Source organism: Grampus griseus (assembly GCF_964374135.1).
Source record: "Grampus griseus genome assembly, chromosome: 12".
Classification (NCBI taxonomy): domain Eukaryota; kingdom Metazoa; phylum Chordata; class Mammalia; order Artiodactyla; family Delphinidae; genus Grampus; species Grampus griseus.
The window spans coordinates 6550028-6563959 of NC_139006.1; the positions used below are offsets into that span (position 1 = coordinate 6550028).

The 13932-nt window shown below is 46.6% G+C and overlaps 1 protein-coding gene across 2 annotated transcripts; it reads right to left on the reverse strand.

Moving 5' to 3' along the window:
* Window positions 1-8: 8 nt before the first annotated feature.
* On the reverse strand, window positions 9-13403 carry MTRFR (mitochondrial translation release factor in rescue). 2 transcript variants are annotated; one of them, XM_082667766.1, is made up of 4 exons: window positions 13317-13403; window positions 10601-10799; window positions 4059-4366; window positions 9-2493 (listed from the first exon to the last, which is right to left on the reverse strand). In XM_082667766.1, exons 2-4 carry the CDS (start codon window positions 10605-10607, stop codon window positions 2251-2253), a joined length of 558 nt encoding a protein of 185 aa, XP_082523892.1. In that variant the 5' UTR covers window positions 10608-10799; window positions 13317-13403; the 3' UTR covers window positions 9-2250. The 2 variants fall into 2 exon arrangements, with proteins under 2 accessions (XP_082523892.1, XP_082523893.1); XM_082667767.1 differs by lacking the exon at window positions 10601-10799 and having other exon boundaries at window positions 13317-13397.
* Between the last annotated feature and the right edge of the window lie 529 nt (window positions 13404-13932).

Below are 13932 nucleotides of genomic sequence, written 5' to 3' on the forward strand. Positions count from 1 at the left end.
TTCCGCAAATTCTTGGTGGTATTTTAAAGAACGGCTCCTCAGCGAGAGTGGGGAGAGACCTGTCAAAGGGCATTTTCCCACCTGGTCCAGAAACATCTTGCGTGACAATATCAGTAGCACAACAGGCCAGGGACAGGATGTGTCGGTTAAGTCAGAAGGCAGGGATCAGGTGAGCTGCGTCATGCATGCATCTTAACTGCAGCAGATGTTAAGTGTGTGCCAGGAAGGAAAACAAGAGTAGAGGCGATGTTACTGACTTCGCCCTTTCTGTGCTCCCCCAAGTTAGGCCATTCTGTTTTTAGGAACTTAACCCGTGAGCATTTAAACTCAAGCTAGCTACTTCATCCTGTTCTCACTGGAAGAACTACCTGCTCTGGTGCTGGGAAAACTGGGTTGCCTCGGATGTGCTGAGAATTCGTGGGGTGGTCCCCAACAGTGGGGACCTTCCAAAGGGACTTGGAGGTCATCCTTACTATATTCCTTAGGCCCCGATCCCGATGTAATGAGGATTTACCGTGGTGAGGGGTAGACTAAGACAAAAGGAGGGACCTGGTCAGTTTCACAGGCATAAGGCCAGGTCCCAGCCATGACAGCTCTAAAGGCTGGAGGAACGGGTACTAGGCAGTCGGCTTGTCTGCATCTCCTTCGTGGACGTGACAGGAAATTCAAAAAGGTTCAAGAAGGGAGGAGACAAAAGTTAAAGCTTCTGTCCCCCTTGTCTGAAGCTCCCCAAATTCCCTTCCACTATTACGGTCTTCTGTGTACCATTCCAGATGCTTCACTTGGCTCCCTTCTAAAAGGAGGCTGGACCTGGGAAGGGCCCCGCACACTGCGACCAGAGGTCGAGAGCCTTGCGTAGAGCTAAACTTCCGAACCGGGCTACTCGGAGGTGGGAAGACCTTCCCGGGCTTCTTCACAGGGAACTTTATTTGGGTGCACGCAGTCTGGTCTTCACGGATGAGGCCGACCCTGGGTCTGACAGTGGCCTTCTCACCGCACGGTTTGTCTCCCTACTAGTTTTATGCATAAACTTCCGGATGTGTGCTAACAAACCATGCCTGAAAACCCCCAAACAGTTTGTACGGTCAGATCCAGCTTGAAGGATGGTATCAAGCAAATTCACAAACCCAAGTTTCTGAAACCTCATCTTTTATAAACCTACTACTTATAAATCAGCATACAGAGAATGACATGTGTATTTCCACATCAGAGAGGTTACTTGTCAACACAGTCTATTAAGCTAATGGGGTAAATGGGCAAGTAACTCACTAACTTGTAAATCTTTCGCCATCTTGTTTTCTTTTGTTCTCTTAATGACATCCATGTATCACTGAGCAATGACCTTCCAGCAGGTGACAAGGAGGCACTAAATGCTATTGTTTGACTCAATTCTATAGTTTTCCATAAAAAGTCCATTACTTACATTAATGCTTTTTTTCAGAAAATATTTTCATTGGGGAATTCCCTGGCGGTCCAGTGGTTAGGACTCTGCGCTCTCACTGCCGGGGCCCAGGTTCAATCCCTGGTCGGGGAACTAAGTTCTCACAAGCCTCGTGGTGCAGATACAGATACAGTCACACAAATGTATAGCTTAAAAGGTGACATACTTCTAACTACCGTCCAGGTCAAGAAACAGAACTCTTGTCAGCTGCCCAGAAGCCCCTCCAAGCCCTGCGTCACAATGACAGCCTTTCCTCCCCCAAAAAGTGCCCTTGTCCTTCTACAGTAATGACTTCCTCGTGTTTCTTTTTACAGTTTTATTCTCAAAGTATGCACTGCTATTCACTACAGTTTGTCTGCTGTTTAGAAACTCTGCTGTCTCTGGAGCCCGTCACAGCTGCGCTGGTGGTGGAGCTCACGCCGTCCCTGGAGGCATCCGGCAGGTTCTTTTTTTAAAAATTAATTATTTATTTTTGGCTGCGTTGGGTCTTCGTTGCTGCGCGTGGACTTTCTCTAGTTGTGGCGAGCGGAGGCTACTCGTTGTTGCGGTGCGCGGGCTTCTCATTGCGGTGGCTTCTCGTTGCAGAGCACGGGCTCTAGGTGTGCAGGCTTCAGTAGTTGTGGCACGCGGGCTCAGTAGTTGTGGCTCGCGGGCTCTAGAGCGCAGGCTCAGTAGTTGTGGTGCACGGGCTTAGCTGCTCCGTGGCATGTGGGATCCTCCCAGACCAGGGCTCGAACCCGTGTCCCCTGCATCGGCAGGCAGATTCTTAACCAGTGCGCCACCAGCGAAGTCCCATCCGGCAGGTTCTTTCAGTCAGAATCTGCAGTCCTTTCTCTGGGCACATTTTTACTTGATTCCCATTGTTCTTTCAGGAGTTTCTTTTTCTCTAGGGTCTCCTTTGCTCTTTTTTTCCTTTCTTGCTTTCTCTTCTCTGCCTCTCGTTTTTCTTTGTAAACAGGACTGTTTTCACCGTTGTAGAAAACATCCACTTTCTCTTGCAGGATCCTCCGAGCTAGCTTTCTGTTTTGATCGACGGATCTAGTCTGGTGGCACTGTAAGAGATAATATTTCATAATGTGAAAGCCAGTGTGTTCTGGGCAGGACCTCAGGAATCATTAAATTCAACCTAGTCCCTTTATAGAGGGGTCAGGCCCGCAGAAGGAAAGCCACTTGTCAGGAGTCCCAGTAGGTCAGTGACAGGACGAAGGCCATACCCTTTCCTGCCTCTGCTTGGCCCCCACCCAGTCCCACACCCCAGCTGTATTATGTGGCTTTCACTGTGACTGTTCCAATATTAGGAGTGTTGTTTTGTTTAGAAGTAACAGTAGCCTTCAAATAAAGTTCCCAAATAATTTTGAAAACATCAACCAGTATGTCTAAGCGAGCCCTTTGTGTGCCCCATTTATAAATGTAAACTTCTCTCTGAAGGAGGAAAATAGCCTCTTTATTATTCGTCAGCCATAATATTCATTACATAATATCTCTGTTATCACTGGTGAGTGCCTTGCAAAGCAAGTTGATAAAAGAAATCCTGTGAAATTAGTATGAAAGAATAGTACCAAAAGCAAATGTGGAGTAAGCTATATAAAATAGGTTTCAGAATTTTATTTGTTGCTCACGAATGTCACTTTTTTCAAGGAGGAAAAGAAAAATGATTGAGATTTTCACTAATACGCTCTTGGCTCAAAAACGTGGCAGCGAAGAACAGCTGTCAGGAACAGACTCTGGGTTCGGTCTGGGCTGACTCTCCTGCAGGCGCAGGAGCCTCCCTGTGCCTCAGATTCCACATCATGAGTGTAGGCTTGTGACGATTAAGAGTTAACTCGAATGTGAAGTGGCTCAGAACAGGGCCGGCCGCAAGCTCACGTGATATTCAAGTACTTGCGAAAGGTACCGCTGATGTGCGAAAGCCCGCCTCTGCTCTCTCTGCTGTGCCTCAAGGCTTGTGCCGCCTTCAGGGCCCTGGGGATACGGAATGGACTGGCAGTTCCACAGAGGTGGTGGGCCGCTACCAAACCAGGAGACAGGAGAAAAGCGCTGCACCATTTCCTAGAGGTTCAAAATGTATTGACAGCTGGTGATATTTTGATCAGAGGTTGGTTTTTTATATTCAGAAGAAAGCCTCCTACAGGCAGCTGTACCTGGCATTTTTCCTCTGAGGGCTGAAATTGGGTTGCCAACGTTACCTCACTCAGTTCTTCTCCAGAAGGGTAGGTGTCACTGACATTTACTAAAGAGGGGACGGAGGGACATGGAAAATGTGACCATCTGAGCGATCAGCCAGGAGGCTAAGGGCTGAGCCCACTGGCGGACAACCTGGGCCCGCGTGCTGCTTGGGGGCTGGAGCCCACGGCAGTGCCGCAGAGCTTTCTGCAGCCACCCTGCAGCCCAGTGGCTCGACCAGAACCGTGGCCTGCCAAGTTCAAGGACAGCAGCAGTAAAAGCGCAACTGCAAAGGATCCTGGAAGGAGGCTCCTGACGCTGTGCAGAGGTTCTGCCTGGGAGAAACGCTCGGGACTGGGCACGAGACCTGCAGTCCCTCTACTGCCGGGGTCATGGTGAGAACAAGTTTTCACTCAGGAGAAACCAGGGGACCCCCACGGCCTCCTTCCTCTACCTTGACCACAATGCCTGAGGGGACGTGCCTGAGCACCACGCAGTTGCTTGTTTTGTTGGTTGCCTGGCCCCCTGGCCCGTGTCCTTTTACAAACTGCTCTTCAAGTTCACTCTCATCCAGGGAGAGCAGAGCAGGGTGGTCCTTCTTGCCTGCCGCCTGGACTGGAGTGACCGCTGTTCCAGGGGATAAGAGTTCCGGCTTCTCGCAGAGCCGGAGTCCCCAGGGCACCATGCACACTCTGGTCAGTGGGGTAGGAAAACGGAACAGACCCGAGGTGCTCATAGCGCGTGGCTCTGCCTGCTCAGGACCTGAATAAGACAGAAAAGACAGCCCTTCAGCCTTGTTTGTGCTCAAGATTATACCGCAGGTTCTAAAATCACCTTTTATGAACCAGTTCAGACGATGACCACCCATCTGGCAGGCAGGGGATTTAGGAAATTAGTGCAGACAGGATACTCAGCAACACACACCTCGCTCCGGCCCTGCATTGTCTACCGTGTTCTCAGCACTACATGCCTTGCCAACTGATAAATATTTTCTTATAACAGACCAAAAAATGTCTTCAAAGCACCCAGAAGTGGTGTTTTCTCAGGAAGGGGAAGCTTTGAGTGTAAAATTCAAAAGAACAGGGCTGTAATTTGATAAGGAAATATTACATAGTACATCACACAAGAATTAGGATCTGAGTCAAGGGACATTATTTAAGTGTGTGAGAACCTTTGAAATCAAAATGGAAAGACGACAGAACGTGATAGTCTATTTTATAGCTTAAGCTTAAACAGTCTGACACAGTAAATATCACTATCAATCAATGTCATGATTGTTGTTTTTTCATGTTTCCAGTTTCATGGATTTGAATAGGAACATCTGTTCCCTCAGAAGCACTGCCAATCACATGATCCAACCGGTACTCATCCTTAGAACCACCAAGCCAACTGATTTTTATTAAGGTGCCTGTTACGTTCAAAGTATGAGGTGAGGTACAGGGAGTGACGTGAGGTCAAAGAGGGCAAGACGCTATCTTCCTGGAGCTCACAGTCTAGTCGGAGAAGATATTCAAGAAGAAAGCCAGAGGCGCTGAACAAGAGATTTCAATAACTACTCGAGAGGAGCCTAAGGCTGAAACGTCTTAGTTGACGAATAGTATAGAGAATAATAGCCATGAGGGTATGGTGAATCACAGGCCTTTGCTTTTTTTCGAGGGGAGGAGGGCAGAGGATCTGAAAGGTATCACCTCTTTTCAGAGATCTACATATTCCCCATGTGAATGGGGTCGGGGCGGGGGAGTCACAACCTTCGCCCATTTTCTCATCTGGAAAATGGGAGGAATAAGCCCTCTCCATGCAACCCACACAGGCTTAAAGTCAGAGAAAACAGTGTTCTGGAAAGGGCTTTGCTGATACCTCTGAAGGCATGAGACTGGTTTATAGCAAGATCCCTGTCACCAGGACTTTCCTGGTGGCACAGTGGTTGGGAATTCGCCTGCCAGTGCAGGGGACATGGGTTCGAGCCCTGGTCCAGGAAGATCCCACATGCCGCGGAGCAACTAAGCCTGTGCGCCACAACTACTGAGCCTGCGCTCTAGAGCCCATGAACCACAACTACTGAGCCTGTGTACCACAACTACTGAAGCCTGCGCGCCTAGAGCCCGTGCTCCACAAGAGAAGCCATCGCAATGAGAAGCCCACGCACTGCAATGAAGAGTAGCCTCCGCTCACCACAACTAGAGAAAGCCTGTGCGCAGCAACGAAGACCCAACACAGCCAAAAATGAATTTAAAAAAAAAAAAACCTTAAAAAAAAACCCAAAAAACCCTGTCACCCAGGCAGATTTGGGGAACTACAAATGTGCCACTCGCATAATACTTCTTGATCAAGGATTATGTAGGCACTAAAAACAGATATATTGCTCTTTTTAACAAGTGCTTCCTGTGAGGCTCTAAACAGCTTCTTTCACCACTTGAAACCTTGTAAATTCTAGCTCTAACACAGGTAGGAACTGGAGTGTACCTAAGGCAACTTCCTCAGCCAAAAGTAACGTACCATCCACCAAATTATTTCACTAGGTTTCTCTCGGCCCATTTACCTTTCACCCACCAGCAGTTCTGACAGCTAACACCCACTGGGCCCAACGCTGATCGCTAGATGAGCTTAATGCAGAAACAGGCTAGCAGGCATTGCTTCCTTGTAAATATGTGCATTTTGCTATTTGAAATCCAAGTGCCTTTCTCAGTTATCAGTACAGATGACACTGGTCATTTTTAGAATGAATACAGTATTCTTCATCTCTCTCTCTACTATTTCTATGGAAAATAAATATAATGAAATATACTCTTCAAGCTTTAGGCCATGCTAGTTCTCAATCCTATGACTGACACATCTTCTTTGTGAAAAGCACGATATTCAGCATGTTCTGAGCAGGTCCTATCAGTCCCGGTGGATGATAATTAAGGTGGTGTCAGTTCGTAATGTGCTCTGTGGCTACCAAGGGAGATATTTTGAAACAGAGTATGCCAGTGAAAGTGGTGCTTTGAAAACGGCTTCTGTTTACTGTGTGTGAAATATGTCAGAAGTATCCTCAGGAAAAGATAAGGATAAACCCAGGCACATTCTCTGAAATCTCTACAGCAAAGAATCCACTCCCCTATAATGATTAAATGAATGAGACTAAGTTGATGTCCAAAATTTCCCTCCCCTTATTTCTGCTTTCAGTCCACAGAACAGAATTCCTTTGTGTATCAGACAGTGTCTAGTCCCTGTATTAGGTTCATGGAACAGGAGGCCAGTACCTCTCTTGGGGCTTCTCTTCCGTTAGTAAATCTGACCAGGCAGGATGGTAGTGGAATACAGTGCAGCGACAAAGAAAGGAAGCAGGTCTGAGACAGGGTGAAACTCCCAGACAAAGGGCGGAGAGGACAGCGCTTTTCTCAGCTGCTTTGTCACCAGCCCACTGTGTTTCAAATCTACCTTTCTGTCCTAGTTCAGAGCTGACACACACAGGAAGGTCTCCCACCCAACTGGAGTTCGAGAAGGTCCCCAGTGTTCAGTTACTGGCTGCTTTGTTTAACAGCTAATTCCAACAGCCAATAGGACGATTCCAAATACTTTTAGTATCTCCTGGAGCTCTGGCTCTACTCCAATGGTGGCTAAAAATGACAAACACACCCATGGTTCCACTTCCCCAAAGCCCAGAGAAGAATACGGATTGGATTTCAGTTTTTGTGATACCCACAGAGCAACCCAAAGTCTTCGGGGAACAATAAAAGCAGCTCAAATTAGAGCTCATCGTGACATTAAAGAGAAAAATGGTCACAAGCGGTGTGCGTAAGGGGAAACCAGCGGTCACGACAGCGCGCCCTTGTTCCCTCCCATGAGTGCGAGCGTCGGCCCGGCCGGCTCTCCACCCCAACTCCCCTCGGCTCTGCTCTTCCTTGGAGGGTGGCGTCTGCACTAAACAGCTGGCTGCAATTTAGGTTAAAGCCACGCGCTCTCTCACTTGGTCAAGTTAAGAGATAACAGGGCTGACGCCTTTAAAACAGGCAATGTTAATTTGTTCAATGAATATTTTCCACATCTACTATGTGCCATGAGTGGGCCTCGATGGGTCCAATGAGCCTGTAGCATAAAAGAGAAATTAAGACATCTGTAAGTAAGATAACATGCCAGAGCGTGGAATGGATGACACGCCACAGAGCAGTGGTTCTCAGGCTTCACTATGCTCCCAAGTCACCAGAAGGCTGGTTATTGGGACTTGGAAGCTGCATCCTATTAGGCACCTTTCTTCCTGACTGGATCCAGCTGGTACACAGTTCCTCCTCTGGCTTCCACAGTCAGCCCACAGACACCTAGCTCATGGGTGGCATGCTCAGCTCTGCATTGTGGCCAGTGACCAGAGCAAACAATCACATATTTAAACAAGATGCAGTGAGCTGAGGCTTGTTTCACCAACAGCTGAAATGCTCTGGAGAGCGGTAAGGGGATGCTACTGCCTTTTTGTCTCTGAGACAGAGGATATCTGAATCTGGAAGACATAGGATTTCAACTCTGGACCCACCTCTGGATACCATTTGCCTAAAATTCACTGTTTAAGTATTTTTTAGAAAGGCAGAGTACTAGTGTCTCTTAGCCACAACTTTCATGGTGTACCAACCTTGCAGAAATGTCATCTAAACTAACCGAAAGAACAGATGTGGCGATGCGCTGAAATGGAGTGCTTTAGGAAAAAAGACTGTTAAAGCTCTTGCGGCTCCAACCTTGATGCACCATTTCCCTAGGGATCCTGTTAAACAGGCTACGGCTCATCAGGGCTGGGGTGGGGCCTGAGACTCCACATTTCTAACCAGCCCCCAGGTGAGGTGGTTGCTGCCTGCAGTCCTGGCCCTTAAGATCGTCTGACTGCTGGATGAAGGCCCCACGATCATGATGGCAACGCTGGAGATGGAGAAGGTGTAAAGGAGAGAACAGGCGGGAGAGGAAGAGAAGACAAATGAATATCGAATTGAGCGAAAAGAACAGGTGAAATGGTCACAAGGGGATTGAGAAGCTGGGTCATCTGAAAAAAGAACATCAAAAACGTTGCTTCTATTGCATTATTATTTTTTTTAAAGCTGCCTTTTTCTAAGTCTTTATTGAATTTGTTACAATACTGCTTGTTTTATGTTTTATTTTTTTAGCAGGAGGCATGTGGGATCTTAGCTCCCTGACCTGGGATTGAACCCGCATCCCCTGCATTGGAAGGTGAAGTCTCAATCACTGGACCGCTAGGGAAGTCCCCTGCATTAATGTTCTAGAACAGCACTGTCCAACAGAAATATAGTGCAAGCCACATGTGAAATTCTAAATTTTCTTATAGTCACATTAAAAATAGTAAAAAGCAACTGATGAATTTCAGTATACTTTATTTAATCCAATATATCCCAAATATTATTACTTCAACATATAATCAATATAAAAAATTATTTAGATTTTTTATATGAGGTCTGCAAAATCTGAAGTGTGGCCACGCTTACAGCACGTGTCAGTCTGGACTAGCCACATGTGCTCGCGGCTGCTGTAGTGGACACGGTAGCTCTAGAATCTTGCTATCAGAGTGTGGTCCACAGAGCAGCAGCCACAGCACCCCCGGGAGCTTGTTAGGAATGAAGAATCTCAGGACCTTCTAAATGAGAACCTGTGTGTTTTTTTTCTTTTTTTTTTGGCTGTGCCACACAGCTTGCTGGATCTCAGTTCCCCAACAAGGGATCGAACCCGGGCCCACAGCAGTGAAAGCACAGAGGCCTAACCACTGGACTGCCAGGGAAGTCCCAGAGAACCTGTGTTTTAATAAGATCCTCAAGTGATTCAGAGGCACACTGAAGTTTGAGAAGCAAAGGACACAGGAATTAGTAAGTTCCTCCAACTGCTAGGACAGACACTTTTAAGAGCTATTGTTTCTTATGTTTATAATGTTTAAAAAGTTGAGACCAGAATTCAGGAGTGCTGATTACCTGCTTAGTCATGGTCTTGCTTCCCCCTCCCGAATAAGGAGATAAAATAGGTCTCAAAAACAATGACCTAATCAACGGTGAAGGACAAACACAGTGAGCTTTAAAAAGACAAAATGGCCAGCTGATGGCTCCAGAAGCTAAGTGAGAGGATGGTTTTCTGTGAAATGCTTAATGATAATCTATGTTTCAGAAGTGTGTTTTGGTGCTCCCTGCCGAATGGGAGTAAAGATAAAGCAGCCTTTCTCTCCTTTTCTCATCTAGCTCATCCTCCTGTTCTAGTTGCCTGAAATCCTTATGAGGGCTGAACACCTCCCCAAACAGAACCCCTGGGAACTTTGGCTCAGGCTTGAAATAGACCCTGTCATTTCCTAGGCTGGGGGCTCTATACTCAAGATAGAGCACCTTTCAGCCACAGTAAGTGTTTCCAGAGAATTATTTCCCAAATAAGAAAATCACAATGGACTGAGCAGGAAAGGACAACAGAGCTGCTATCCTTGATTTGGGAGGACAAGAGGAAAAGGAAACTACTCTGAGTTTGGTCCAAATTTAATAGGCTTACTGCTGCACAGCTCAAGAGACACTAAAGAAGTAGATAAAAAGAAAAACTTTCAATTCATACAATACCAACATCCCGTTCAGTTTTTTTTTTTTCACAGAAAACTTCAAATCCACAATTACACCTGTCCTATTTGGGTGCACCACTGTCATCTTCTTCTATTTATGGCACCTAACAGGAACTTCGTAATTTATCAACTACACTATTAAAATAGGACAAACACATTAAAAAAGCAGCGATAACTAGCAGCAATAACTACACTCCACATTTTCCTCTAAAAGTCTCAAAGACCCTGTTACCATTAATGATGCTTTGTATTTGTTTAGGACTTAGGTTTTCAAAGCACGTTCAAATATGTTATCGTAGTGAATATTTCATACAAATAAAGAAAAGAACGGATGTATACTATGTGGAATATTTCAGGAAGACTTATTTTGGAAGAACATTAGGTAGTCCATTTTTTTAAACTGAATTTGTCCTTCCTGCTGCTTGTTTCTTTACCTTTCATAACATCTCCAGATTTGTTCTTCCCCCAGCTCCTTAGAAAGCGTTAGCTCATTTTCCTCAGCGGTCTCTTCTTGACTCCCCCTCTCACTTTTTTGTCCCTGAAAGGCCATACTGCTTTGTAGTCAGCATGACCTGCGTCAATGCCTTGCCTCCACGATTTACTCACTGTGCAACTCTGGCCACGTTTCCACATCTGTAAAACAGAGGTAATACCACCGAGGGAGAGAGAAAAATCGTACACGTCACCACAAACGTAAGGTGCTTAGGATCCCTACATCACAAAGCTCAGGAACCTCTGGCTAACACTCCACAAGCCCACTCTGCAAACGGATTATTTCATGGACTTTTGTTTTCGAAGCTCAGTGAAAAGGTATCTAGAAAATGACCTGCAGACAATTTTACTTGGCATGGTCCAATTTAAGAAATACTTGGAAACCATGAAATTACCGAAGATATGCTGTTTGGTGAGGTCATAATTGTGGTCTATGAAATCAGGTGCCAAAGAGAGAATTATGATGCCAAGAATATAGTGTGACTTCCCAGAAGGTTCAAATTGAAAGGTAAAAACTACCTTCATCACAGCAAGTCCTGGTTTAAACATAGAGATCTTTAGTAATTATCTGATATAGTAAAAAAAATCATGAAGGACAGAAAAGATGAAAAAAGTCACGTTTAAATGTACACCTGATTATTCCTTTTCATCTTCAATGGTTAAACTATAAAGTTTTAGAGTTCCTCATTTTTGCTGTGGAGGACGTCCCTCCTCCAACCCCCGCCAATGACAAGCTGTTTTGTATATAAAAATAAATGACACAGAGTAACACCCTGGTTAACAAACATTAAATGCCTCAAGCCATTAGCGGCCACTACTACTGAACAGCCTAATCTTATCCCAATCAGAATGAAAGATCTCCACTCAAAAGCTCATTGTGGCAAAAGAGGAATACTTGAGCAATACAAAGATGTTATAATAAAATCATACAGTTTTTTTTGATACCGAGCTCCATGAGCTGTTTGTATATTTTGGAGATTAATCATTTGTCTGTTGTTTCATTTGCAAATATTTTCTCCCATTCTGAGGGTTGTCTTTTTGTCTTATTTATGGTTTCCTTTGCTGTGCACCCTTATAAGGGCATAAAATAGTGGTGTTAGCTTGTATACAAGTAATGCAAAATCTCCAGTATGAGGAGGGGGGGGTTAAATTAAGATGAATAGTTCCTACACTTAATATATACTTGAATTTCTGACACCTTCTACTTCTGTTTTCTATATTCAGAAATAATTTCTATGGACTTTAAAAACCTCCTCTTTTTATAAAGCTTCTCTCTAGACCAGTTAGTCAAAAGCAGTTTCCATTCTGAATTTGTAAAAATTAAGACGCTACCAAAGAGCTTAACCTAAGTTAAGAAGTAAGGTGTGAATAACCTTACCAGAATATTTTGTATCAGTTGGTTAACAAGATAACTCAGTTAATTAGAATACTAGCTTCTGAACATGTTGGCTTATTAAAACATTAATAGATTTTTTTTTTGAAAGTTACCTAAAGATGACACTGCCAAAAACAAAACACTCAAACTAAACAAAGTCCATCAGATTTTGTAGCAAAAAGCAATGATCTCCTGCCTCTTGCATGGTTGGGAACTAATCTCCAGTTCTCGGTTTTGGGGTTAACATTTTTCTTGCAAGGAAACACACCTCCCTTTGCCTGGAGCCATCTCAGGAATCCACTTTCCCATCCTAGTGTGAGGATCTCAAGTAACAGATTTTGCAGCCAACTGAAATTAGTGGTAAAACTGCTTTTTGTTTTCTTTTTGTTTTTGGGTGGACTTGAAAGAAACATGGTTGCTGAAAACAGAGCCGTGTGCTTAAAAATGATTTGATTTTGGTTGGGTTTTAACACAAGCACAATACTGATGGGTGGATTAACACAATTGGGAGGAGGGTTCGATTTACTTAAGCTTGAACTCTCCCATAGACGGATGGGGTTTTGGAGAGACTGAATTTCTACTATTGAGACAAAATTGTCAGGTATTCTTAGGAGCCTCAGATGAGATGGAATGCCTCTTGGCAGATTTGTGTTTCCAAGGGCAAATAACATCTGCTCCGTCCTGGCTTCTCCGGCACACCTAAGGACAAGGCTGGCGAAGTCCCTTTATCGTGGGCTCCGGACACTCGGAGGAAAATCTAAGAGCTCGAAGTACCTTAAAGGGTAAGAACCTTTCGTCTGAGAAAGGCGAACTGACCAGTGCGTGTGAGATGGCCTGGGGGCCCACGGAAAGGGTTTTCTCTGGTCCTTCGAAAGGCTGGGCAAGAGGAAAACACCCACGATGCCTATAACAGGCCCAGCTGCGTGCTAACAGCTCCCCAAGGCTCCGCCGAACAAGTCAACGAGCATCGTTCCATTTGTCCTCGGGCCTCGGTGGAACTGTTTTCTCCACAAGGGTGGGTTCTCCTCGCCCGCCCCTCCAAGTCCTTGAAGAGCCCCAGTGCCGACCCCCACCAGCCTAGGGTAAACCCATTCCAGGGTAAACTTAGCTCGGGTGTCCGGGCCGGCTTCACCTCACCGCCAGCGGGGCCTCAGGTCAATGGGCTGCGCGACTCAGGGTCGCAAACGGGGAAATTCACGGGTCCCAGCTCCCAGTCCTCTCTCCGGAGACTCTAACAATCGTGGGCAACCGTGTGGGTGTCGGGCTTCTCCGCAGACACTTACCTGACCTCAGGACTGGGCTCCCGCCCCCAACGTTCTGGGTGAACCGGAATGGCCGCAGGAGCGGGAACGCAAACGCACTCCCGCGCCTGCGCACGCGCCGTACTCCTGCCGCAGCCCCCCCTCACAAACCCGAGCCCCCGTCTTACTAACTGCGCATGCGGGAAGCTGAGGCTTCTTTCCCGCGTAGCTGCCGTGGGTTCCCAGAGAGCCAATCAGACGAGAGGACTTGACTGCAGCCCCGCCCCCCTCCCCCCAGCTTCCGCGGGCGTCGCACCTCCCTCTTTGGTGAGAGCTGGGGGCAGGACGGGGGAAGTGGACGCGCGCGCCGCGGCTCGGCCGTCTCTGCCCCCTTCCGATCATCCAATCGCAACCAAGACGCCGGGCGCGCGCACGCTCCCTCGAGTTTAACGGTCGCGAGAGGCGCTCGCCCGACACTGACATCGGCAGTGTGAACGGCGGCCAGGTAAGCGGCCGCCAGCCTGCGGGGAGCTGCCGGCCTGCGGGGAGCTGCCGGTCGCGGGAAACAGGGGACGCGACTCGAAGACACCAAGTTAGCGGCCCCCTGAGTGTGCTGATGTGTTAGGGCGGGGGAAAGACAACACTCCCTCGACGCAAC

What these genes read in the sequence shown, in the direction of transcription:
- MTRFR (XM_082667766.1), bottom strand. An exon ending in CCTCAGGCATTGTGGTCAAG is followed by an intron (nt 2,494 to 4,058) that starts GTAGAGGAAGGA and finishes TATCTCTTACAG; the next exon opens with TGCCACCAGACTAGATCCGT.